The following is a 25418-nucleotide window of genomic DNA, read 5'->3' as shown; positions in this document are numbered from 1 at the left end:
GGAAGCCATAATATTAGCAGAAGCAGCTCATTGAATGAGTGGATACACTATGCTATCTTCCCAGCAGGACCGCTCCCCTTCCCCAGCAGGGCAGAGTTGTGGGCAGGCTTTCAGGACCTCCCTATGACCCGGCAGTGGACGGAGGGATGGCGCCCACATCATCGGGACTCCCAGCCGTGCCACGCCCCCCCCAGCTGACCAATCAGGTTAGCCAGGGGGGTGGCTGCTGCCGTTTAAACTGTGGCACGGCTGGGGGGGGGGGTGACCTCCTTTTTGCCTCATCGTCGGATCACCCAGCCCACCCGCCCTCTTTTTATGCGTTCCTTGACATCGGCCTTGCTGCGAACGAATGTCGATCGCCTTATTGTTGGGGCCAGGTAGGAATTTTTCCACTTGGCAAATTGGGACCAGCCATTTGGTTTCCGCCTGCCTTGTAGCAAATCGCCACAACTTTGTAAGGTTAGGCATTGGGTAAGCCTGGATCACGGGAAGGGAGGTTGTTGACTCTGGCTGCCCCTCCTCCTCATTAAAGGGATCCTTGTTAAAGGGATCCGGAGTGTGTGGATCCTGTCCAAAGCCTGGGCGTGGGCTAGGGCGATGCCACAAACCCATCGGGGACCCTGGGGGTGCTCTTAATTGATGTATATCATAGGGCTCCCCCCTATCAGTGGTTGACCCTTAAGAGACTTCCTGCGGGTGTGCAGGAGTCAAGATAAAATCTGGTTTCACCCAATGCCTAAGCCAAACCGCTCACATCTGTAACCAATAAAGTTGTGGTCTTATTTATCCCGTTAACTCAAAATATGGTGGGGCTCAGGGCCTCGTTACTAGCACTTACTGGGAGGAAATAATATTTGACAGGGGGGAAATGGCCTGGGGAAGCCTCCCCAACATAATTTCATTAGGTTTCTTTTTAAAAGAATTAATCTTAGTCTCAGCTATTTTTTAAAAAAAGAACATTGCAGGAAAATGGATGTTCTTTCCCAACAGATTCCTCGCATCTTACCTAGGTCATAATGATGACATAAAGCTTGTGCATGACTTAAATTGCTCTTCGGGCCAATTTTCTGACCCCCAAATGGAGCTTAAGTAACAAATGAGTCTTCAGCACAGGGATAAATTTAATGAGAAGATTAGATGTGAGTAACTATATTCTCTCAGAAGTTAGAGGAAAGAGCATGAAGATTCTTATTTATTTATTTTTCAATTTTTTTTGTTCTTTATCTTTTCTGCTTTCAGGCTTGTTTCAACTTTACCTTTTTTTAAAAAAATATTGATGCATTAATGGAACAGGGGTTGGGGGGAACGGGAGAGGGTGAGAAAGGACAGAACCCGTAGGATGAAGAGGAAAACTCGAAAAAATGTAGAAGGCACTAGGTGGATCTGTAATGGACTGTTGGTAGCCCTGCCTTTGAGGGCAAGACTGTGTGTTTACTCTTTTAGGTAAAAACTGAAGTTGCTTGCAATCTACCTCCTATTGGAATCAGGGTCAAAACTTATGGGGTTTTTTTTTAAAAAAAAGAAGAAGTTGGGTTGCATTGACTGAGAGCTATTCAACTGTGAAACAGTCTCCCACGGGAGGTTGTGGACTCTCCTTCCTTGGAGGTATAAATAAATAAAAATATTATTATTTGTCTGATGTGAGATTTTGTTCAGCTCTAACCTTCCTCCGATTAATTCTGGGATATGTATGCCTTGTTCTGTAAACAGCAGCTGATAGTGACACCTCAATCTAACCTGGGTTGTTTTTTTATGCTTCACGGGAAAATGCCTTCTACATTGTACTTTGTAATTTGGCAGAGAAATCAGATAACCTTAGGGAGAAAAGTAACAGTTAACGGAAGCTTAAGCACCATATTTTATGACTGTACTTTATTATTCTTTTGAGGCTTGTCAGGGTTAAGAAGCAGAAACAGCATTTTTAGTACATGTTTTATCAATCTGTTTTACCCTGCTCCACCCACCGTTAGGATTAGAATTAATTAGTTTTTCCTTTTTAATACACCATGAAAATTTATCGAGGGGAGGAAATTTCCTAACGTGTATTCATTTATTATTTAACGGGGTTATATCCCACTTTTAAAGCCACAAAGTGGCTTACAAAATGTGCATCAAGGCGTCACCACTTTGGTAGAAATTAAAGCCATCTAAAACACTTGCTTCATAAAGGTACTCAAAAGCCAGCAGAAGCACAAATCGTCCAGCATAAACTAAACGTGTAAAAACGAGACAATTTAAGAGGCAGGAGGCCATCAACCCAATGAGATGGAGCCCAGGGTATCCTCTTGCTCATGAAAGGGTCTTCCATGAGTATATGGGCACCTTTTTGGGGATCTAACCCAATGACTAAAAGTCAAATGGGAAAATGACGAACCCAAAGTGCTAGATCTCTGGCACCCAGTGCTTTTTGCACAGTTTCAGAATGTTATGTTGCATTCTGTTCTTCTAATTTGTACTAGTTTTTTAAAAAAATAATTTTCATTCATTTTATAAAAAGAAAAAAATCGGAAAATTAGCATATATGTAATTCTTACAATTTGTAACTTTTTCTAAACATCATTACATGACTTGCCCCGGTCCCCACCATCTGAATTTCAATTCTAATCACCTTTGGCAATTTTCAAAATTTAATCCATCTTCAAATTTTTACCTTAAAACAACCTAAAATTCACCTACATCTTACCATTCATGCCAAAAGCCTATAACAACTTCCCTAAGGAATATAATATATTAAATATTGCAATATTTTTTTTCAAATATAATTTAAATTTCTTCCAATCTTCTTCCACCGTCTCTTCCTCCTGATCACGGAGTCTCCCAGTCAGTTTGGCAAATTCCATAAAGTCCATCATCTTCATTTGCCATTCATCTATGGTCGTGTACTAGTTTTAATGACTTTTTCACCTGGCCCAGAACTCGCCGTTTTCATACCCTCCAACATTTCTCCAATGGAAATAGGGACATCATTTGTAAAGTTCTGTGCTTTTAGACCAGCTCAGGTGTACGGGAAGCAGCCTTATATTGAGTCAGACCATTGGTTAATCTAGTTCAGTGGGATCTACATTGACTGGAAGTAGCTCTCCAGGGTTTCAGGAGGGAGTCTTTCCCAGCCCTGTCTGAAAATACCAGCGGTAGTGGATGGTGGGTCAGCTCAGGTAAGGTGGCATCGCTCACCCGTCTTCCTAAACCCCAAGACTTGCTGAAGGTTGGTGAATAGGAGAGGTGTGGGAAGCTCAGCACTGTGTGAATGCAGCAGTCCACAATCTGATGTTTCTGTTGCTCTGCCTGCACCATGCCAAGCTCACCAATCTCAGGAACCAGTAGAGATGCTCCCCACTCGGAAAGCAGGCGAGGAAGGCCATCCCACTGGTGACTCCTGGATATCAAGGGATTGAACCTGAGACTTTTTGCAATCAGGGCAGATGCTCTGTTATTGTGCTTGCAGACTTTCTATCTCTTCATGGTACAGTCCTTGACTGGAGAAATGTGTGTGTTCTTCTAAAAAAACAGCAAGAAAGCCTACTGATTAGCCACCAGTTTTGAGCTCAGAAGGCCAAGCATGTCTACTCATGCAGGCAGGATACAGAAAGAATGGGTGCCTTCGTGCAAGGGGAGCCAATGTGGTTTCCTCCAGTTGTTGTAGGATTGCAACTTGTAAAATCTCATTGTGTGCTTATTATTGGAAAGAAGATATAAATCTTCTCTCCACCTTTGCAGGCAGTTGTCTAGGTCAAGGAATCCCTCTACAGTCCGTATTCACTCACCATGAGGGTCATTATAAAGTTATCCAAAGAATTGAGGAATTACATGTAAAACAGAGAAACGTCGATTATTTTTCAGACCAAAATTATTTTCATGCACCCTTCGATTTATTTTCAATTTTTCTGTTCTGTTTGCCTCCTCCTCCTCCTCCTCCTCCTCCTCCTCCTCCTGCTCCTCCTTCTTTTTCTTCTTCTTCTTATTCCCCCCCACATAAGGCTCTGACATGTGTCTGGTTAAAATCATTTGCATGCACCTGCTCAATTTTATTTAAAAGGTGTTTTGCTTCTTTTCCCTCTATTTGTAAATTTTTACATAGGACTCAAATGAAGGCAAGTAGGGAAAGCATTGCTGTGTGTGTGTGTGAATACCATGATTATCGACCATCATAAAAAAATCAGCTAGGTTTTTGTTTTGGTGTATGTGTTTTTTTATGTCAAAGCATTTGATTTCAGAAGGGAAAACTTCGAGTAAAGTACATGTGTTTTAGAGTCACGTGCCTTTAGAAAAGTTCTTGTATGTTTAATAATTTTGTGAAAGGGGTGATTGCTACATCACAAGAGCAATTTAGCATTTTGTACATTTTCTGTTGAATATGAATAGCAGAGTAAGTGGGTGATTAAAACATGTGAATTGCACAATTTGTCGGTTAACTTTTAAGAAATGTCGGGAAGAATTCACGTTCTCAAGCAGTTTGGTTTTGGAATTGAATATGAACAAGAAGTAACTCAAATAAGGTGATCCTATGCCTGTCTACTCAGAAGTAAGCCTTGGTGTGTTCATTAACTTTAAAAAAACACACAATTTCAAGCAAAAGTCATGGTGAACTGAAACATTTTCAGCATTTGTCAGAAAAATGTATTCACCTTATTTCTGGGGAAGACTGTTCCACATTGAGACTGTTCCACATTGAGGTCTGTGCAGAGAAACATCTAGGTAGCTGTGTGGGCATTAGAGCTATGTGATCTTACATTAGAGATGAAAAATGGTTTTGCAGTGAGAAAGAGAGAAAAGATCAAGAGGTTGTAGAATAAGGAATTTTTCTTTTTTGCTAAAATGAATAATTTTTCTATCTGTTCTTGAACCTGAGGACATTTCAATGGCAGCCACAACACATTTCTAGAATTAGGTGCCGCCGTCTCATTTATTTAGTCAGGCTCCAGCAGTAACCTCTTCCTTTTCTTCCTTTCTTTTTTTCCCCTAACACACGCTCTGCGATGTTGCTTCTTTCTCATTTTAGTTTTCTAAGAGTCATTATTCAGAAATGAAGCATTTCGCCTGTCTTCTGTGGAAACAGAGATCAATAATTGCTTTAGTCAGTATTTTTAAATGAACATGGCAAGATACTTCATTAAGCTATAAATGCCACGCTACGGATGCTTTTTCAATAATAATTAAAATGGATAATAGCATTTGGAGTGGATACTTGTCTCGAAGAAGGGGCAATGTTGTTCGTAGATAAATCAGCTATTTCCAGTGATACCACTACAGCTCTGTGTTGTTGCTTTAATTAGAGATGAAAGAATTTTGTCCTTTCATGGCTGACTCTTACAGTGGTTCCTCTTCTCGCTAAAGATCCATTGGTCAGACTGCAAGTAACCTATCTCACGAGTGTTATATCAAGCAACTTTCTCACCCTGGTGCCCGCCAGATGTTTTTCACTACAAGTCCCATCAACTCCAGCCAGTGGAGTCAAGGGTCAAGGATGATGGAGGTTGTAGTCCAAAGCATACGGAAGGAACCATGATGAGGACGGCTGCCATAGAGTGAGAGAGTGCCACCCCTCTTTTCTATGCCTTCTGGCACACCCAGGCCATCTCCAGTATTCTTGCTGGGGCGTAACTTTTGAATAGGACTTGATTTCATGGTCAGTCCCTGAATTTCCCCCCCTAGAATATCTCTCATGTGCAATGATCCCACTTGCACCAGATTTTTCATAAGGAAGCCCTGTTTGAATGCTACTGGACATCCAAAGACACTGAAGGGTGGGCAAGAGAATCAGGAAGGAGGGGAAGAGGGGCAATACACATGTTTCATCCTATCATGTTTATGGGTTGGTGCAGGGACAGGTGCTATTTGATCTGGTCCTGTGTGACTTTTCCAATCCACTAAGATCTGGCTTTCGGTATCCTTAGCAGAGCGATTTTAGTTTCCCAATGAATTTCAACTAGCTTCAAGTTTTGGAGCGAGGGACTATTCAGAGTTCTGACCTTCTGAGCCCCAATACCCCAAGAAGCACCTTAGACTATGTTTTGCTTTTCAATGTCTTCCTGTTTTATAAAACTGCACAGACTGCTTACAGAGTCATTTATCCTAGGCATAAGAACCAGGAAACTCACCCCTGCCTCTGTTTGCCCTGTGTTGTCAAGGGGGTGAATCAGTGGTTGAAATGGATGAAAAGAAGTGAATAACCTTGAGGCCAGGTCAAGAGATGTTGACTTGTGCACAGGGTCTCTGTTTGTGTAAACCTTATGGTGGTTATCCTTGGTTCATAGTTTCTAAGACAATAAAGTTGAATGAGCCAGGGTAGGTAGCAAAGGGATATGACTGGAAACATGGAATTCCTTGTTTGTATAGAAACAAGTTTTCTCCATTCCCAATCACAAATTGTTCATTCCTGGTCCAGAGGATTCTTACCGCCACATTTTGTCCTGAATAAGTTAAAAGATGTCTTCAGGATGTTTTATATGCGTGATACTGCACCTAAAAGTGTGTGTGTGTGTGTGTGTGTGTGTGTGTGTGTGTTTTAATGGGCTTCTGATTAACCATGTTGTTTCTGTCGTTTGCTTTTGTTTACAGCACCAAGGAAAAGTTGGAGTTAAATTTAATGTTGGAACAGATGATATCGCAATTGAAGAGGTCAACGCAATCATTAATGATGGGAAATATCACGTAGTACGTTTCACAAGAAGTGGTGGCAATGCCACATTACAGGTGGACAACTGGCCAGTTATAGAACGCTACCCAGCAGGTAAGGATGTAAATTCTGACAGTTGGATTTCTGGCAGGGAGGGGGGAAGGACAAACGGTTATGTGGTGGATTTGCTTGTGTAGGTACATGGGATCTTGGCTTCTTCCAGATGTGTTCTTTTTCTGCCATGGAAAGAAAAGTTAATGTTTTGTAGACTGTGATAATGACAATTCCTAGGTGAAGCAAAGAAAATAAATGTACAGACTGTCTTTGAACTACATTTGACACATGAGTGAAACTGAAGTCATGTAGATGTCAATCAACGCTTTGAGAAACCAAAGTGTTTTTTTTTTAAATAAATAAATAAATAACAAACCAAAACCTTTAATTATTACTATACTCGTATATTCAGATGGTGGGGGAAGGCTTTGGCAAAAGCATCACACTACATCAAATTAAATAAATAATCCGCAAGTGGGTGTTCAGAACAAGTTTATTAAGGAAAGCATTGCCTGTGCTTATTTTATAACCAACCTTCCATAGCTTGCAGAGATTGGGCAATAACAACTTGTATTAAAGGGAGCACAGAAGCCAAGAAGCGGTGCCTTGAAAGAAGAATGGAATTGATTTTAAGAGCATTCGTTTAAACACAATAGCTGTGGCCCACTAACCATTTATCCTGCAGCGGTCTCATCAAAGCCAGCCCAACCTACCAAAGATTGTTCGCAAAGATATGGAACTTTGATTCTCACTAGGTGAACAGTTGACAGACCCTTGATTATACCTGCTATGGAAAATTGCCCTAGGTATGCAAATAGTCTTGGGAGGTTGTGTAAGACCACTAAAGCTAGGCATCATATATTTTAAAGATGGTTTTCATATCCTGTGGTTCGCTTTCAGAGTTCTGCACCAGGAGCAGCCTGCCCTGTGGGGCAGAACCGCCGGCAATAGCTTCCTGGCAATGGTGGCTCTGCTGCTTAATGGGGGCAGGAGCGGTGAGGTGATTGTGAGGTCAGAGCTGTGTGAGTGGAGTCAATCCAGTGCTCCTGCAAGTGCCTTTGCACAGCCCCAATCTTGCTGTCACCTCAGCTCTCTCCTCCATCAGTGATATCTCTGCTGGGATGCTATTGCTGCAGCTCCGCCCAACTGGGTGTGCATTATTCTAAGGACATTAATCCAGAGGACACTGGAACCATTTGTCTCCCTTGGACAATCAGGATCTATAATGAAGTTGACATTCCAACAATCACAAAGTGAAACGGATTGGATTCTCTGATCCCTGGTAAGAAAGGTAGAGGATAAGCCAGAGGTCTCTCAAGTAGATAGGCATTGTGGTTTGTTGACATGCCACTCCATTGCTGTATAATTCCTGTAGTCCAGTTATGGCTATTATTATTTAACCAATCACAATTTTCTGTACTCCAAAATGCTTTGCAATTGTCATCTTGTCTGTCAACCCTTGAGAGGGAGCTTAATGTTGTTCCCATTTTGCAGATGAAGAACTGAGTGCTTCTGTTGACTTGACCAGGCCAACCTGTAAGCACATTGCTAAGCAGCAGTTTAAAGCTGAGTTTTGCAATCCGCTGCACCTTTATTTACCTAACAGGGTTATAGGCCACCTTTCAGGGTTATGCCCTCACAAAGTGACAGAAGCACACATAAATCTCATCGACACACCAAGTAATATAAATGATCATGAAGCAGCATCTTGGTTTAGTAAGTCCAACTGAATTCTAAAGCAGCTGAGAATCATATAACCAAACTCACATCAAGGAAAGCACTGAAAGACCAGGTGTAATCCATTTGGAAGAGTTTCCTTGGGCAGCTTGGAGATAACTAGGACATGGGTATCTCTAGTCAGGGTCAATCACTCTGGTTAATTCCACAGCAGCTATACCAAGATAGTGACAGGTGCAGGAGCCCCTGCAAGCTACACACATAGTTCTTCAAGGGGAGTGCAGCGCATCCAGACCAGGCATCATAACTCCACCCACAATTACCAACTTCTCAACCCACAATACCGCCGTTGTGTCTGAATCAAGTTCTTGCTTGTTCACCCTCACCGCCTTGTCTGGATTAAAATCCAGCTGTTCCACCTTCATCCATCCCAATACTATCTCCAGACACCAGTTCAAAGGTTCCAGAGCCTCCCTGGGATTTGATGGTGGAAAATGGATTTCTTCCAGCATTTTCATATAGATATTTTAAAGCACAGAAGACAAAATGGAACCCTGCAGCATTCATGCACCAAAGACCATGGAGACGAACAGAACTCATTCAACACTACCTTCTGGAATTAGCCATCCAGAAAGGACTGGGGGCACCGAAACATCAAGACTTACTAAGACCGGAGGTTCCGGTTTCCGCCTGCAGGAATGGCGGACCTGTTTTCCATCTCTCTGACCTTTGTAAGGAATTTGGCGGTTGCTAGGGGAGTAAATGGCAACCCCCTACCCTCTCCGGGGGTTACGGAGAGGGGCCGCTGGCCCGCGATGCCCCCAGACCCACTCCGACTGTTTTTGGAGTGGGGGGAGCTTGGGCTGAGCACTTACAAGGGCCAGGACTCCCGGACGCTAATCTGCATGGCGGGGATTTCCATGGTTAAAGAAGATAATTAGGCTTAAATCTATGGACATACTTCAGAAGGAGGGAAAGAAGCGCTGTTTACTGCTGAGAAATTTATGCTGCCGAGTGAGAGGAGTCAAAGATTGTACTGCATCTGGAAGAAGGATTGATGGGGACGGAGCGATAAGGGGAGTGAGTTTTTATTTTATTTTTTTTCTTCATATTGTTGCCTCGTACCTTCCCGGACGCGATGTCCTGGCTTGTTTGGAGTGAAAGAGAAGCAAAAGACTGTGTGAGTTGAACCTTATAACTGTTGTTACTGAGCATATTTTTTTAAAGATGTGGAGTTGCCGATGAGAAAAGCCCCCCCCTAGTCGGACGGAAGGAGTTCTGAATGCGTTCGGAGGATTTATGAGCTGTGACGCACTTTAAATTGGAGCAGCGACCTGAAGCTAAGTTCAGCTATAGGGCAAGGAGATCCATTAATTTACCAAGAGTCTATGGTTTGATGTTTGGGTCTCCTGCCTGGAAAAGCTGTAAATTCTATAATGATCGTAAATTTTCATGGCCATGAGAGGAAAGCGAAAGTGATTTGAGCTTTTTAAGATGGCGCTACTTCGAATTGCTTCAACGCAACAGGAGCTCCATTAAGAAGATTTATGGGGAGGCTGGACTGATTAACTCACACAGGAGAAAGAACATCTGTGAGACTTTGTTTGATATTTATATCAGCAGCTGGGAAACAATCGTGAAAGTGGAAAACATCTATGTGACTGTAAGGGGAAGATCTGGATTATTATGAACTTGAAGGACGATTTGAACTTTAGAAAAAAGACGGCAGTGGACAGTTGCGAGGAATTCCCAATTTCTTGAAGCATGGGAACCCAAATAAAAAATTCTTTAGATGATTTGGCATAACATTCGGTCTGATTGATATATATATGTGTATAATTTGAAATATTGAATGTGATATAATTGGTTTTAATTGGAAAATTAATAAAAATATTTTTTTAAAAAAAAAAAAGACTTACTAAGACCAGCCCTCTCTGGTCATTCCAGAAGGATACCAAGCTCAACAAGAACAATAGCCACTGAGAAGTCCAGCAAGACCAATACGGTTGAACTTCCATTGTCCATTCCTTCATGTATCCACATAACCGAGGCTGTTTCTGTCCAAAAACTAGGGTGGCATGGAATGGAAAGATCATAAATAATTGGTTTCCTTCAAAATTACCTGGAATTGAGAGGTGACCTTCCTCTCTAATATTTTTCCTAATAGGGAAGATTAGAGACTGTGTGGTTGTTATATATTCAGAAGGATCTAGGCTTGTTTTCATTAGCAAGGGACTGACCACTGCTTTCTTCAGAGACCACCCACTCCCTCAGGGCATCCACTTACCTCTGGCATCCAGGTAACCCTTGCAACCTTTAGTGCTGGTGATGGGCATGGATCTGGACAGCAGGCCTCAAAGTTGCAAACTCTACTTTGATTGCTCCACAATTTGCAGCCTGGATCTTCTAAGGTGTCTAGCATTTGGGGCTAGAACACTCTGTGACGAAGCATCCTTAGACTGACAGATACTGTTCCCAGAAGATACATTGGAATTTGGGTTGTGTGCATACAGTATGCATGCAATTATTGACCATGCGAGCAGTGTGCGGCCCCCTGGATTTGCCACAATACCTGTGCTGGTGGCAATTGCAGTGATGGCTCAATTCTGGCTCATATCTTTTTAAGAGGAATACCTGGAAACTTTCCATAGACTGCTAAACAAATGTTAGCAGCCTTTGTGTTGATTTTTAACAATCCCCAATGCAGCTACAACTGGGCTTAATTAAAGCCACAATTTCAGCCATAACTCAGAATCCCCCTGTGTGTGTTATTGCTTGGCTCAGCCCAATCGTTCTTGGTATTTAATTTTCTTTGAGCTTTTATCAGTACCATCATGTTGCCTTTGTTCATGGCGGAACAACAGGAGCCAGTTCTTTGCTTTCTCCCACCCATCCCTGTCTCGATTTAACACCATCTTCATTGGAGGGGGGTTGTTTGTGTTTTAGATAACTGAATGTTCTTGAAGAGCATTTCTAATCTTCTCTCTCTCAAATTCTGCATTCCCTATCTCACTTCCCTTTATGGGGTGTGTGCGTATGCTATGCCCATAGCCACTGACCTGCATTCCACTGTTTACAGTGGGGGTGCCCGATGCGTTGCCCCCCCCCCAGATTTTGCTGGACTACAAGTCCGATCATCTCTGACCATTAGCCACGGGAGTCACAGTCTAGCAACTTCTGCAGGGTACCCCAGATTTACAGCGTGCACCTTTAAATAGCAGTGAACATGATAGAGCATCATCTACTATGATTCTAGCCTGCTGTTGACCTTCCCCTGCTCCCTCCCCAGACCTTTTCACCTATGACTCTCCACAGTCTGCTGCCTTTCTTCCATGGACTGACTATAGCGGACTAGCTCTAACTCACTTTCCATTAAACTCCTTGCTCCTAAGCCACATTTCTGCTATCAAAGAACACCGTAGCTGCAGGGAATCCAGAACTGTTGAACTCTTGGGATGCAACTGAAAGGGCACAATGGAATAATAATCTCTTGTCTCTAGAATTATCTCTAGTTGAAGGGATGTTGAAAATCGCCATTGCTCCCTTAGAGTGAAAATACCTCTTTGAAGTTTGTTGTGAATAGAAAATATGAGGGGAGTGGGGAAGGATGAAAAATATTGAGGGCAGGAGTTCCCGTACCCAACTAAGGGCTTCCTCTTCCCTTTTTCCAATTCCTGTAGAATTATTTTCTCTTTTGAGACATGTGCATTGCTTTATAAGATGCTTTCCTCACTCAAAATTTGTATGTTTGCTTTTTCTGAGTATATAAAAGTGTTTTGTTTTGTTGTCTTTTTGGTCCCTACCTCTCCTTTAAATCGGAACCAGTGAAGGTGTGGGATGTCCTGTGTGAGGGTCTGGAGGCGGTTGGAGGATGAATGGCGGTTAACAGATTGGGGTTGAATCCTGACAAGACAGAAGTACTGTTTTTTGGGGGGACAGGGGGCGGGCGGGTGTGGGGGACTCCCTGGTCCTGAATGGGGTAACTGTGCCCCTGAAGGACCAGGTGTGCAGCCTAGGAGTCATTTAAGACTCACAGCTGTCCATGGAGGCACAGGTCAATTCTGTGGTCAGGGCAGCTGTCTACCAGCTCCATCTGTTACACAGGCTGAGATCCTACCTGCCCGCAGACTGTCTCACCAGAGTGGTGCATGCTCTGGTTATCTCTTGCTTGGACTACTGCAATGCGCTCTCTGTGGGGCTACCTTTGAAGGTGACCTGGAAACTACAACTAATCCAGAATGCAGCAGCTAGACTGGTGACTGGGAGTAGCCACTGGGACCTAAAGGATATTCACTGGCTCCCAATACATTTCCGAGGTCAGTGCCAACACAAGCTCTAAACGGCCTCGGCACAGTATACTTGGAGGAGGGTTTTCTTGCAGTTCCCTCACTGAGAGAAGTGAAATTACAGGGAACCAGGCAGAGGGCCTTCTTGGCAGTGGCACCCTGCCTATGAATCATAGAATCGTAGAGTTGGAAGATACCACAAGGGCCATCCAGTCCAACCCCCTGCCGAGCAGGAAACACCATCAAAGCATTCTTGACATATGCCTGTCAAGCCTCTGCTTAAAGACCTCCAAAGAAGGAGACTCCACCACACTCCTTGGTAGCAAATTCCACTGCCGAACAGCTCTTACTGTCAGGAAGTTCTTCCTAATGTTTAGGTGGAATCTTATGGAACACCCTCCCATCAGATGTCAAGGAAATAAACAACTATCTGACAGTTAGAAGACATCTGAAGGCAGCCCTGTAGCAGGAATTTTTTTATGTTTTATTATGTTTTTATATTTTTCTGGAGGCCTGCCAGAGTGGCTGGGGAAACCCAGCCAGATGGGCAGGGTATTATTATTATTATTATTATTAGTCCTAGTGCAGGTCCTAGTGCAGTGCTTTAACGCCTACATCAAACCGCCTCTCACCAACATATCTTAAAACCAAATTATGCCTTGCAGATGTTCCTCTAGTAAGATTCACATCCATTTGTGTGCCCGTAGTTCATTTTGGCTCTGGTTTTCTCTGCCTGTTTTTTAAGAAGTCACTTGTTGCCATGGTGTTTTAACTTATCTCCCCTACCTGCTTCTGGGTTTAATTAAGAATAAGCAAGACCAGCAGATTAATTAAGACGCCTCTTCATTTGAACTGTATAGCTGATCCCTCCTTCACAGACACTGAAGAAATTAGGCGTTTATCATCTAAGCTTCCTGCAATAGCAAACCTGATTAATTCTCTGCTGAGGCAAGCAGACATCTTCACCTGCTTACCATTTCTAAACCTTTTGTTACAGGTGTACAATTTTTAATTTGAAAAAGTACGAGAAACATATTGTCAAAAAAGTGTTTTGTGTATTTTACAGCTTCGGTTCTGCTTTCCTTGGGTTGCATTCAAGTAAATCCTGCTCAGAGTTGACCCACTGAAATTAATGAACTTTAGTGAGTCATGTCCATTAACTACAATGGATCTACTTGCGAGCAGGACTAGTGTTGAATGTCATCTACAGTACCATAAGTATTGCAACTTCTGGAATTTATCATCAGTACGCTTCACTGTAGGAATCAAAATTATTCACCAATAAGAGCTAGTGACACACTGTGCAATTTAAACTCATTTGCAAATACTGTACTCAGTAGGGATGAACAGGCCCCGCCCCATTCAGTTCTGTTACTGAGCTGAGCATTGACTCTGCCCTAGGGGTATTTTGGAGAGGAGACTTTCAAGAAAGTCACTCCTTCCATGGCAATGCTGTTTAGCCAAGAGATTTGGGTACACAATAATGTTTAAAGCCAAATCAGAGTTAGGGCGGTGATTCCTGCCCTCGCCCGCTCTGCTTGCTTCTGGATAAAATAAACTTCTTTTTAGTTTAAATATTGTGACCAGCAAGTATGCAATAACCACCAGTAGTGGAGCAAACGTTTGTACAAAGCCCCCCCCCCCAATACTTTGCAGCAACATTGTGGAAGACCACTTTGGCCAAGGTTTTACAGCCTTGAAGAAGTAACTGGCCACCTTCCTAGTCTTCCTCTGCTAGCTTGCCTTCTATTAAAAATGATACACTTTCAAAGGTTTTCAAATCTTTCCACCCTACAGACTTCTTTTTTTCTTGCCTCCGTCTTTTTTTTTGCCAAGGAGTGTCTTACAGTCCCTTCTTATCAATAGGTTTTATTAAAGTTTCTTAAGTCGTTGTGTTATTTATTCATTTTTTTATTTGACAACTTATCAGCTTTCTTCCGTCTGATAATGCTATATAATGTTTCTTTAAGACAGGGGAGACAGGCATTTGCTCTCACCCCCCCCCCCCCCCGGTTTTGTAGCTGTGGGCTTTCCCCTCCCTTTCTTTCACATCTTTCCCTTTTTCATCCTGGAGAACCTGGTAAAAAAAGCGAAGGCTTATCGCTTCCGAGATGCAACAGATTCTGTAATTAAATTCAGATTTTAATAAAATGTGCCGTGTGCTCGCCATTGCTCTGCCGCTGACAGATTCCGCCTCCTTTGGTTAAAAAAATATATGACATAATGCCGCTGCTTTGTAAGAGGCAGGGAAATGTCAAATGAGTAGCAGTGCTCCCAGATCTGCTATAAAGCATTTAGAAAATGCAGAGTCCTTTTAAAAGATTCATAACAAAGCATGGTAAACACAAGAACAGAAGAACACAGTTTTAAGAACTTGAAGTATCTTCGAGCAGTTTCCAAATATTCGGGGCTGAGGGGAAAGCGTGTCTCGGAGCCCTCTTGAGATTGTAATATTTTAGATTGCAGGTGGGAGACAGACTGTGCGTTTGACTGCTCTTCTGCATGAAGACTCCCTTGTAATGGGAAGAAAGGGTGAAATGAATAGCAGCGATTTTCTTTTTAAGAGAACAAGGTCGCATCTTGTTAGGCATCAAGCCCAAAGGATGCCTTGAACTGTTGACCTGAGAGATGGCAGAGCCACGGTTGGGAAACATTATATATTTATAACTGCAAAGACCAAAGTTTTGTTTGTTTATTAACTTCATACCAGACTATAAAGGCCCATTTATTCCAGTATGCTGTATCCTGCAGTGACCAAACAGAAGCCTCTTAGAAAACTCAAACGGGGATTGGGGGGGCAAAATCATACCCTCCAACATTTATCCACAGCGTTCCCCTCATCTACCAGGCTTGTAATTCTGTCAAAAAATGAGATCAGATTAGTCTGACATGACTTATTTTTCAGAAACCCATGCTGACTTTTAGTGATCACAGCGTTCCTTTCTAAGTGCTCACAGACCGATTGCTTAATGATCTGCTCTAGAATCTTTCCTGGTATTGATGTCAGGCTGACTGGGCGGTAATTGTTTGGGCCTTTTCCTGGGGAAAAGTTCTTAACCTGAGGTACTACTTCCGGGTTAGCGGAGTTTGTAACCCGAATTGTTTGTAACCCAAGGCATTTGTAACCCGAGGTACCACTGTATACATATGCAAACACACAGTCATAGTGGGCTTGCTGATCGCAAGATTGGTGGTCTGAATCCCCACAACGGGGTGAGCTCCCATTGCTCTGTCCCAGCTCCTGTCAAACTAGCAGTTTGAAAGCACACCAGTGCAAGTAGATAAATAGGTACCACTGCAGCAGGAAGGTAAACAGCTCTCTGGCACTCATCATGGTGTCCCATTGCACCAGAAGCGGTTTAGTCATGACACATGACCCGGAAAGCTGTCTGTGAATAAACACTGACTCCCTCAACCTGAAAGCAAGATGAGCGCCGCACCCCATAGTCACCTTTGACTGGACGTAACCGTCCAGGGGTCCTTTACCTTTACCTTTTACTCAGTGGGACAGCTGACTCAGACTGAGAATCCAAGCCAGGGTCTCAGTTCTGTGGAGCCAGCCAAGCCCTCATTGGCTCCTCAGGTCACCTGTTCTGACTGGGTTGAAGAGGAGCAGTAGGAACACCACAGAGACCAGGCCAATAAGGGCTTTGATGCCATAGTCCTCAATTCAGCAGCTTGCACCAGCCTTCCCCAATCTAGTGCCTAAACGTGATGGGGACTATAACTCCAATCAGACCCCGGCAGCATGGCCCATGATGAGGAATCATGGGAAGTGTTGTCCAGTGCAATACAACCCCACACCCCGAACTCTTCATCCAAAATGTGCCCCTTCAGTTCTGCCCTAGAGTTTTTTTGACCGGGCAATGGAGCTTGTGTTTAGCACCGTTCTGTTTGCCAGCAAATATATGCAGTGTTCATGAGTCCCACTTCACACAGTGCGTAGTTAAACTGTGGAACTCATTCCCACAGGAGACAGCAATGACCACCAAGTTGGATGGGTTTAAAGGAGGATAAGACCAGTTCATGGAGGAGAGGGCTATCAAGAGCTACTACTACCAAGATGGCTTGGCTCGGCCTCCACGGTGGAAGGCAGCACTACTCCTGAATACCAGTTGCTGGAAGCCACAGGAGGGGAGAGTTGCTCTCGTGCTCAAATCCTGCCTGTGAGTTTCTCACAGGCATCTGGTTGGCCACTGAGAGAACAGGATGCCGAATCCAGGCATTTCTTCTTATGTTCTAACTCTTTCAGTCTCACCATCGTAACGGTGATGCATTGCGTTTCCATTAACTCCTAGAGCAGCCCTGAGGTAGCTCTGAGACCAGGGCCTTTTGAAAGGCAGCATAAATTCAGTGCTGTCTTGAGCCTTTGAGCCAGACAATTTGCCATCCCAAATATGGAACAAACAAACAAAAAAACAAAATTAATTTCTGTGTAATGACATTGTGTTCTGAGATATCCCTGGGCCATAAGGCTTTTAAAAAATGGTCACATCTCTCTCTCTCTCTCTCTCTCTCTCTCTCTCTCTCTCTCTCTCTCTCTCTCTCTCTCTCTCTCTATATATATATATATATATATATATATATATATATGCCAGTGTTGTTAGTTGTGACAGAGCAATAGGACTTCATGTCTTCAGGACAAGAACTTCTGTTTAGCTCCCTAATTCAGAAAAAGTACTATAATTCATATTGGAAATGGAAAAAGTGACACTCATGTCTGCTCTGGATAAAAAAAAGAGAGAGGGAGAGAGGCACAACCTAAATAATTCAGGTCTCTGAGAAGATATTAATCTCTTTCTTACACCCATTCCCAATGTGAGCCTCATTTTCCTTTCAACCCCACTGATAATTTTTTGTGGGTGGGTGGGGCCTTTTTGTTTCTATTTTGTGATTTCCACACACACACACCCGCCACTGCACACAAGCCCTTAGCATCCTGTCCCCATACAGTAATAGGCAGGGACCAAAAATTGACGACATCATTGAGGGCACAGCAGTCCAAATTCAAACAGTATGTCAAATTATTTCTCTGTGTTTATCATGTGTGCGCGCACATTAAGAACAATACCCCTTTAAGTACGTGTTTAGTGTGTTAGCAGTGAATAGTTATCTACCCCAGAGCTCCTAGTATGTGGAGCAGGGAATGACCCCCTTCTCTTCCAGGCATTATTCCATCATTTTTGTTTCACTAGTTAGGTAAAGCATGGCCGCTTGCCTTGCCTTGGGCCAGTCCTGATCACTACTAAACTCAGTCACCCCTCACCATTTAGTCTTGTGGGAGGTGGGGAGGCTTCTAGCAGGTGTTGCAGCTTTGCACTGGGGTCAATAAATCCACCCTTGCTATGCTGGATCAGTTTCCTCCCCTGCTGTTCTCTCCATCTAGTTTGGAAGCCTGGCATTGTTTGAACTCTGCAAGCCAGCTGCTCCCTTCTGCATGCCTTCCTTTCTGTAACTGGAAGCCAGAGACCACCTGCCCAGATGAGGGACAGGTCTCTCCCTTTCTAATCCAGCTGTTTGGGCAAGGTGAGACCAACCTGCCAACCAAAGAGAGGAAGAGAAGACAGACAGCCATGTTCCTTCAATGCCACACCAAAGCAAAAGCCAGGTGTGGCATCTTTCACTTCTGTCCTCTGCTTCTCTCTCTCTCTCTCCCCTTCCCAGATCTGACTTAGGGAAAGCCTCCCCTGTGCCTCTGGTGGATGGAGACACCACTGGGCGATTTCTTGCTGCCAATGTTAATCATAGAATCATAGAGTTGGAAGAGACCACAAGGGCCATCCAGTCCAACCCCCTGCCAGGCAGGAAACACCATAAAAGCTTTCCTGACAGATGGCTGTCAAGCCTCCTCTTAAAGACCTCCAAAGGAGGAGACTCCACCACACTTCTTGGCAGCAAATTCCACTGCCGAACAGCTCTTACTGTCAGGAAGTTCTTCTTAATATTTAGGTGGAATCTTCTTTCTTGTAGTTTGAATCCATTGTTCCGTGTCTGCTTCTCTGGCGCAGCTTTCACCCTCTTCTGTATGACATCCTTTTATATATTTGAACATGGCTATCATATCACCCCTTAACCTTCTCTTCTCCAGGCTAAACATACCCAGCTCCCTAAGCCGTTCCTCATAAGGCATCGTTTCCAGGCCTTTGACCATTTTGGTTGCCCTCCTCTGGACACGTTCCAGCTTGTCAGTATCCTTCTTGAACTGTGGTGCCCAGAACTGGACACAGTACTCCAGGTGAGGTCTGACCAGAGCAGAATACAGTGGCACTATTACTTCCCTTGATCTAGATGCTTTACTCCTATTCATGCAGCCCATAATTGCATTGATGTTCACACACCATCACATTTTGGGAGGGTTTTTCTTTTCATATATATAATGAAATCTAGTGTGCTGGCCCCTTTTGCATTTGCCTGAGTTGCCATATGGCCAGTCCGGGCCTGTATCCATCCCACCTCAAGAATCAAGTACCGTTTGGAAGCTCCCTCAGCCTGAGCAGGAGCGCTTGGCAACACAAATCCCAGGCTCACGAGATTGGTAAGACAATATCCAGAATGGCTGTGGCAGCGCTTGCAGGGACGGAAGTGCTTAGAAGAAACATAGAGGTGAAAGCTCCGGATAATGGTGGGCAGCTGAACAACACCCTCTTGGAACATCTGGGGAAGAAGCAACTCCTACCTCTCTGTTTACCTCACCCTCCAGTTCAATCTCACTTCTAGAATGGCTAGATGCTTCTAGGGGTGAGGTAATTCTAGCTTCCTCCCCCCCCCCATTTTTGCGGTTAAATTTCCCATTACAATATTGCATCCAACAGTCTCATTACCTTCATGAATGAGTCAGCTTTGCATCTCCCACCTGCGTAGCCTTGATACCATCTCCTTGGATGTAAAGCATGAGGAAGGATTTTCAACAGAAGTAGACTGAAGCCTTTCGTACAAAGCAAAGCCATCTCCCCTCCGCCTAGACTCCTGATTGGCGTCCTGCTGTGGCTCTCTCTGTATCTTTATTTTACTGGTTTGAGGGAAATATTGCTGAACATATCTGACCTTTCCAGAGGGGAATTAACTTGAGCTGGGCAAAGTACAGTAATCATGTCAAAGCAGGAAAGTACCATATCTTGCCTGTCAGGACACAATCCCTGTGATGCCTTCTAAGATTTATTTGGACTACTGTTTTAAGGCTTCACGAAGGATTCATAGTCTGTGTTTCGTACCTTGAAAAACCCCTAGCAGAGGCTTGCTCGTCCTGTTTTCAGAAAATTAAAAATCAAAATTGGGAGATTCCATAGCAGCTGAAATTGGGATGTCTGAGAATTCTGAGGGAAATGGAAACTGAATTGTCACCGTATACATCCCATGTTCAGAACAGAAACCAATCAAATGACTGTGATCAGTATTCACTGTTGTTGTTGTTGCTTTCAGTCTTCAAGCAACACAACATTGATTGCTTCCCCGACCCCATTTGGACTGTGTTTCCTTTGCATTGAAATGAAAAGGGTAAAATAACCTAATGGCAATGTAATTTGCATGATTACCTAATGATTACCATACCCAGGTGACGCTGTGGGTTAAACCACTGAGTCTAGGGCTTGCTGATCAGAAGGTCAGCGGTTCGAACCCCTGCAACGGGGTGAGCTCCCATTGCTCGGTCCCAGCTCCTGCCCACCTAGCAGTTCGAAAGCACGTCAAAGTGCAAGTAGATAAATAGGAACCGCTACAGCGGGAAGGTAAACGGCGTTTCCGTGCACTGCTCTGGTTCGCCAGAAGCAGCTTTGTCATGCTGGCCACATGACCTGGAAGCTGTCTGCGGACAAACACCGGCTCCCTCGGCCTATAGAGCGAGATGAGCGCCGCAACCCCAGAGTTGGACACGACTGGACCTGATGGTCAGGGGCCCCTTTACCCTTAACCTTTACCTAATGAAATAGGTAAGTTGCATGTTGTCTATAGCGGACAGCAATCCGAAAAAAGGGATTACAGGCCTCCCAACACCTCTCAGCACCCTTAACGAACTAAACTTCCCATGATTCTTTGGGGGAAGCCAGGACTTTTTAAAGTGGTATCATAGTGCTTTGAATGTGGAATCATAGGTATTGTAGAGTTGGAAGGGACCCTGAGGGTCATCTAGTACATTCCCCTGCCAATGCAGTAACCTCAGCTAAAGCATCCATGGCAGATGGCCATCCAATCTCTGCTTAAAAACCTCTAAGCCAGGAGAGTCCACAACCTCCTGAAGGAGCCCGTTCCACCATTGAACAGCTCTTCACTGTAAGAAAGTTCTTAATGATGTTTAGTCGGAATCTCCTTTCTTGTAACTTGAATCCATTGGTTCAAGTCCTTCCCTCCAGAGCAGGAGAAAACAAGCTTGCTCCAACTTCCTCGTGACAACCCTTTGTATATTTGAAGATGACTATCATATCTCCTCTCAGTCTCTTCCAGGCTGGGCATACACAATTCATAAGGCTTGGTTTCCAGATCAGGTGGGCCATGTGAGCCACCTTGAGCTTCTTGGAAGAATGGTGGAGGTACAAATGAAATAATAAAAACGACAAATTAATAACATATGGTGTGCATATGGCCTGGCTTGCCTCCTATGTTACAAAGGCTTATGAGGCATTTAGTGCCACTGGTCTCATGCTGTGGAACGTTCATCCAGCAGAGATGCAACAGGCACCCTCACGATCTGACTTTCAGCCGTTTCTCGAAGACCTTTTTTTTTTATGCTGACAGGCCTGGATATTGTGCTGCACTGCTTTTAATGCTGTTTAAACATGTTATATATATATATATATATATATATATATATATATATATATATATATATATATATATTGCTGTCCACTACCCTGATATATGGGAGAGCGCAGTGTGTCAATACTGTTATTGTGGCCCATCAAGAAAATTTCCACTTATGGGATTCATGACACCAGTTTACTGCCAATGTCTTAAAGCAGAGATTGAGAACCCCCAGGTTAGTACCCCAGTTTGGGGTACTAACCTGGAACAACTGCACTTGTTTCCTCGGTGCAGCTCCTCTGGCAGAAACAGATGAAAAAGGAGGAGGCTCTAGAAAGAAAAGATTTACAGTGGTACCTCTACTTACAAATAACTCTACTTACGAATTTTTCTACTTACAAACGGAGCTCCGGCCGCCATCTTGGATGCTGTTTAGATAGGATTTTTTCTACTTACGAATTTTTACATAGGGTTGCTTCGACTTACGAATTTTTTCTCCCAATGCATTCCTATGGGATTCGACTTACAATTTTTTTCGACTTACAAATGTGTGTTCGGAACGCATTAAATTCGTAAGTAGAGGTACCACTGTATCAGGGCCACGTACAGCATAGATGCCTTCGACCATTTTTATTTATTTATTTATTTTTAAATCACATTTCAAGCATCAGGCCATTAGGCGCAGCAGTGTTTGGAGGTTTCATTCTAGGGATATGGCTGCGGGCTTTGTTCCCTGCTAACAATCCATTCCGAATGTTTCTGATGATAATTGGCTGTGCATATTTCGGCCTCTGAATATTGATCTGTATGCCGCGGTGTTCCTCGTTGGTGCGCCATATTTCAGGCCGATGCGAGGAAATGGCTCTTGCACGCATTCGTTTCCATCAAGAAGACCGAGAGGAACAGCTGCCTGTTTACCTCCCCCTCTATTGATCCGTTGCCAGTAACTTCTCCTGGAGTTTTGCCTGGGGATCGATAATAGGATACAGATCGTTCTGCGAATCCTATAAGTTTATTAAGCGGGGGAAATCATCAATATTGCATCGCTAACCTTCCAACATTTAGCTTTGAAGGGCTGTCTCTTTCAGGGCTGGCTTGTAAGCTCCGCGCTTTATCATCCTTGGCAGCGTGGGTTTCCAAAATAAAGCGGCTTTTATTTTGCTAATATTTAAAGAGCGCAATGCAGCTCATTTTAATAATGCATTCATTTCAGGCGCGTGCGACTCTGTTAATGAAGCCACCTGGAAGAGGGGGGGGGAACCTGTAAATCTGCGACAGCCGCAATATCCTCACGCAATTTCTTGTGTTCCAGTCTATTGTGGGAAAGGTCAAGTAGTTTCCTGAGAGAGAGTGGATTTGCAAATTGTGTCAGAGGAGCTGTTTTCTTTGAAAGATTATCCATTTCCCTTTTTAAAAAATGGTTAAGTATAACAAAGGAGTTGCCGCTTGTGTCCTGAATAATGGGGTTTGCAGTTGTAAATGGGTTTCTCGCTGGAGAAAAGAAGCAGCTCGGTGTCAGGGGTGGGGTTTTGTGTGTGAGAGAGAGGGAGAGAGCCTGCGTAAGAGAGAGCAGGGAAAAGGAAACAAAGGAGCAGAGAACATAGGTGGAATGGATGGTGGGAAAGAATCGCCTTGAGCTGTAGGATAGTTTCCCCCCAACTGGTGCTCTCCAAATGTTGTTGGACTCAATAATAATAATAATAATAATAATAATAATAATAATTTATTTATACCTGGCCCATCTGGCTGGGTTTCCCCAGCCACTCTGGGAGGCTCCCAACAGAATATTAGTAATAATAATAAAAAGTGTTAAAACATCAGACATTAAAAACTAAACAGGGCTCCCTTCAGATGTCTTTTAAAAGTCAGATAGTTGTTTATTTCCTTGACATCTGGTGGGAGGGTGTTCCACCGAGAAGGCCCTCTACCTGGTTCCCTGTGACCTCACTTCTCGCAGTGAGGGAACCGCCAGAAGGCCCTCGGAGCTGGGCCTCAGTGTCTGGGCTGAAGGATGGGGGTGGAGACGCTCCTTCAGGTATACTGGACCGAGGCCGTGTAGGGCGTTAAAGGTCAGCACCAACACTTTGAATTGTGCTCGGAAACGTAATGGGAGCCAATGTAGGTCTTTCAGGACTGGTGTTATGTGGTCTCGGCGGCCACTCCCAGTCTAGCTGTCACATTCTGGATTAGATGTAATTTCCGGGTCACCTTCAAAGGTAGCCCCACTCCAACTAGCATCAGCCCCAGGAAACATGACCAGTAGTCAGGGATGATGGGAGTGGGCATCCAACTCCTACTTTAGGGGATGGTAGCGGATTGTCTAGGACAATATGCTACAAAATAACATAATAATACCCTTTTGGATCAGGCCAGTGGCCCATCTTGTCCAGCATCCTGTTCTCACAGTGGCCAACCAGATACCTATGGGAAGCTGGTTATCTCCCGCTCTGGTTATCTCCCGCTTGGACTACTGCAATGCACTCTACGTGGGGCTACCTTTGAAGGTGACCCAGAAACTGCAACAAATCCAGAATGCGGCAGCTGGACTAATGACTGGGAGCGCCTGCCGGGACCATGTAACACTGGTCCTGAGAGATCTACACTGGCTCCCAGTACGTTTCCGAGCACAATTCAAAGTGTTGGTACTGACCTTTAAAGCCCTAAACGGCCTCGGTCCTGTATATCTGAAGGAGCGTCTCCACCCCCATCATTCAGCCCGGACACTGAGATCCAGCACCGAGGGCCTTCTGGGGGTTCCCTCATTGCGAGAAGTGAGGTTACAGGGAACCAGACAGATGGCCTTCTCGGAACGCCCTCCCAGCAGATGTCAAGGCAATAAGCAACTATTTCACTTTTAGAAGACAACTGAAGGCGGCCCTGTTTAGGGAAGTTTTTAATGTTTGATGCTGTACAGTTTTTAATATTTGGTTGGAGGCCGCACCAGAGTGGCAGGAGAAACCCAGCCAGATGGGCGGGGTATAATTTATTATTATTATTATTATTATTATTATTATTATTATTATTATTATTATTAATGACAGGAGCGAGCCAGCCATAAATGACACCAAGCAAGTTGGAGTTTCCCCTTTACTAGCAAAAATAGGAGCTGCACAGAAGAGCCAGGCCTAATGAGCACTGCAACTCATCTCTAGCAGGTCTTGCCCCCATGAAGCCGTTGCTGAGACTGAAGGTCCCTGGTTCCCCACAGCTGCCCAAGACCCCTCCTATGCAAGGGTTTCCCCAAGCAATCTGCACCTGCGTGAAGCTAACTTCTCCTCTCCCCTCTTCATGCCTCTCCTGGTTCTGGAGACCAATGGGGAGGGAAGCTTGTTGCAGCAGGAGCGGGAGACACCTGCAATTCTTCAGCAGCCAGACTCATCTCTGCCTCTTGGCCTCTATCCTCTCCTGCGTCTGCCACAGACTCTCCCTGCACACTATAAGCTTCCAACACCTCCTAGTCTTCTCCCTCTGATCACTCACGGTCATCCCACCACCAATTCTCGGGCTTCGAGCTTTCTTCCCTTGAGGGTTCCCCAGCTGGTTCCTCTGTGTCCAACCAGTCTGGGACATCTAGTAGCCATTGATAGGCCTCTCTTCCATGAATTCATATCATGTTCCCTGAAGGCCATCTGTGTTTGTGGGAGGCAGGATGTAATTTTGTTGTTGTTGTTTAGTCGTGTCCAACTCTTCGTGACCCCATGGACCAGGGCACGCCAGGCACTCCTGTCTTCCACTGCCTCCCGCAGTTTGGTCAAACTCATGTTCGTAGCTTCGAGGACACTGTCCAACCATCTCGTCCTCTGTAGTCCCCTTCTCCTTGTGCCCTCAATCTTTCCCAACATCAGGGTCTTGTCCAGGGAGTCTTCTCTTCTCATGAGGTGGCCAAAGTATTGGAGCCTCAGCTTCACGATCTGTCCTTCCAGGGCTGATTTCCTTCAGAATGGATAGGTTTGATCTTCTTGAAGTCCATGGGACTCTCAAGAGTCTCCTCCAGCACCATAATTCAAAAGCATCAATTCTTCGGCGATCAGCCTTCTTTCTGGTCCAGCTCT

The 25418-nt window shown here is 44.2% G+C and overlaps 1 protein-coding gene across 33 annotated transcripts in view; it reads left to right on the top strand.

The window, feature by feature from the left end:
- The window catches only part of NRXN1 (neurexin 1), a 961778-nt gene that overhangs the window by 812164 nt on the left and 124196 nt on the right, over positions 1 to 25418 (top strand). For all 33 annotated transcript variants that reach the window (XM_088666850.1, XM_088666849.1, XM_088666847.1 and 30 more), the window contains one exon: positions 6559 to 6730. In XM_088666850.1, coding sequence (XP_088522976.1) covers positions 6559 to 6730 — 172 coding nt within the window. The remainder of the gene's footprint in view (positions 1 to 6558; positions 6731 to 25418) is intronic.

The sequence above is a fragment of the Zootoca vivipara genome, chromosome 3, assembly GCF_965207765.1.
Source record: "Zootoca vivipara chromosome 3, rZooViv2.hap1.1, whole genome shotgun sequence".
Taxonomy (NCBI): Eukaryota; Metazoa; Chordata; class Lepidosauria; order Squamata; family Lacertidae; genus Zootoca; species Zootoca vivipara.
Note: the sequence above shows the minus strand (reverse complement) of the source record. Positions and strands in the feature narration are given on the sequence as shown.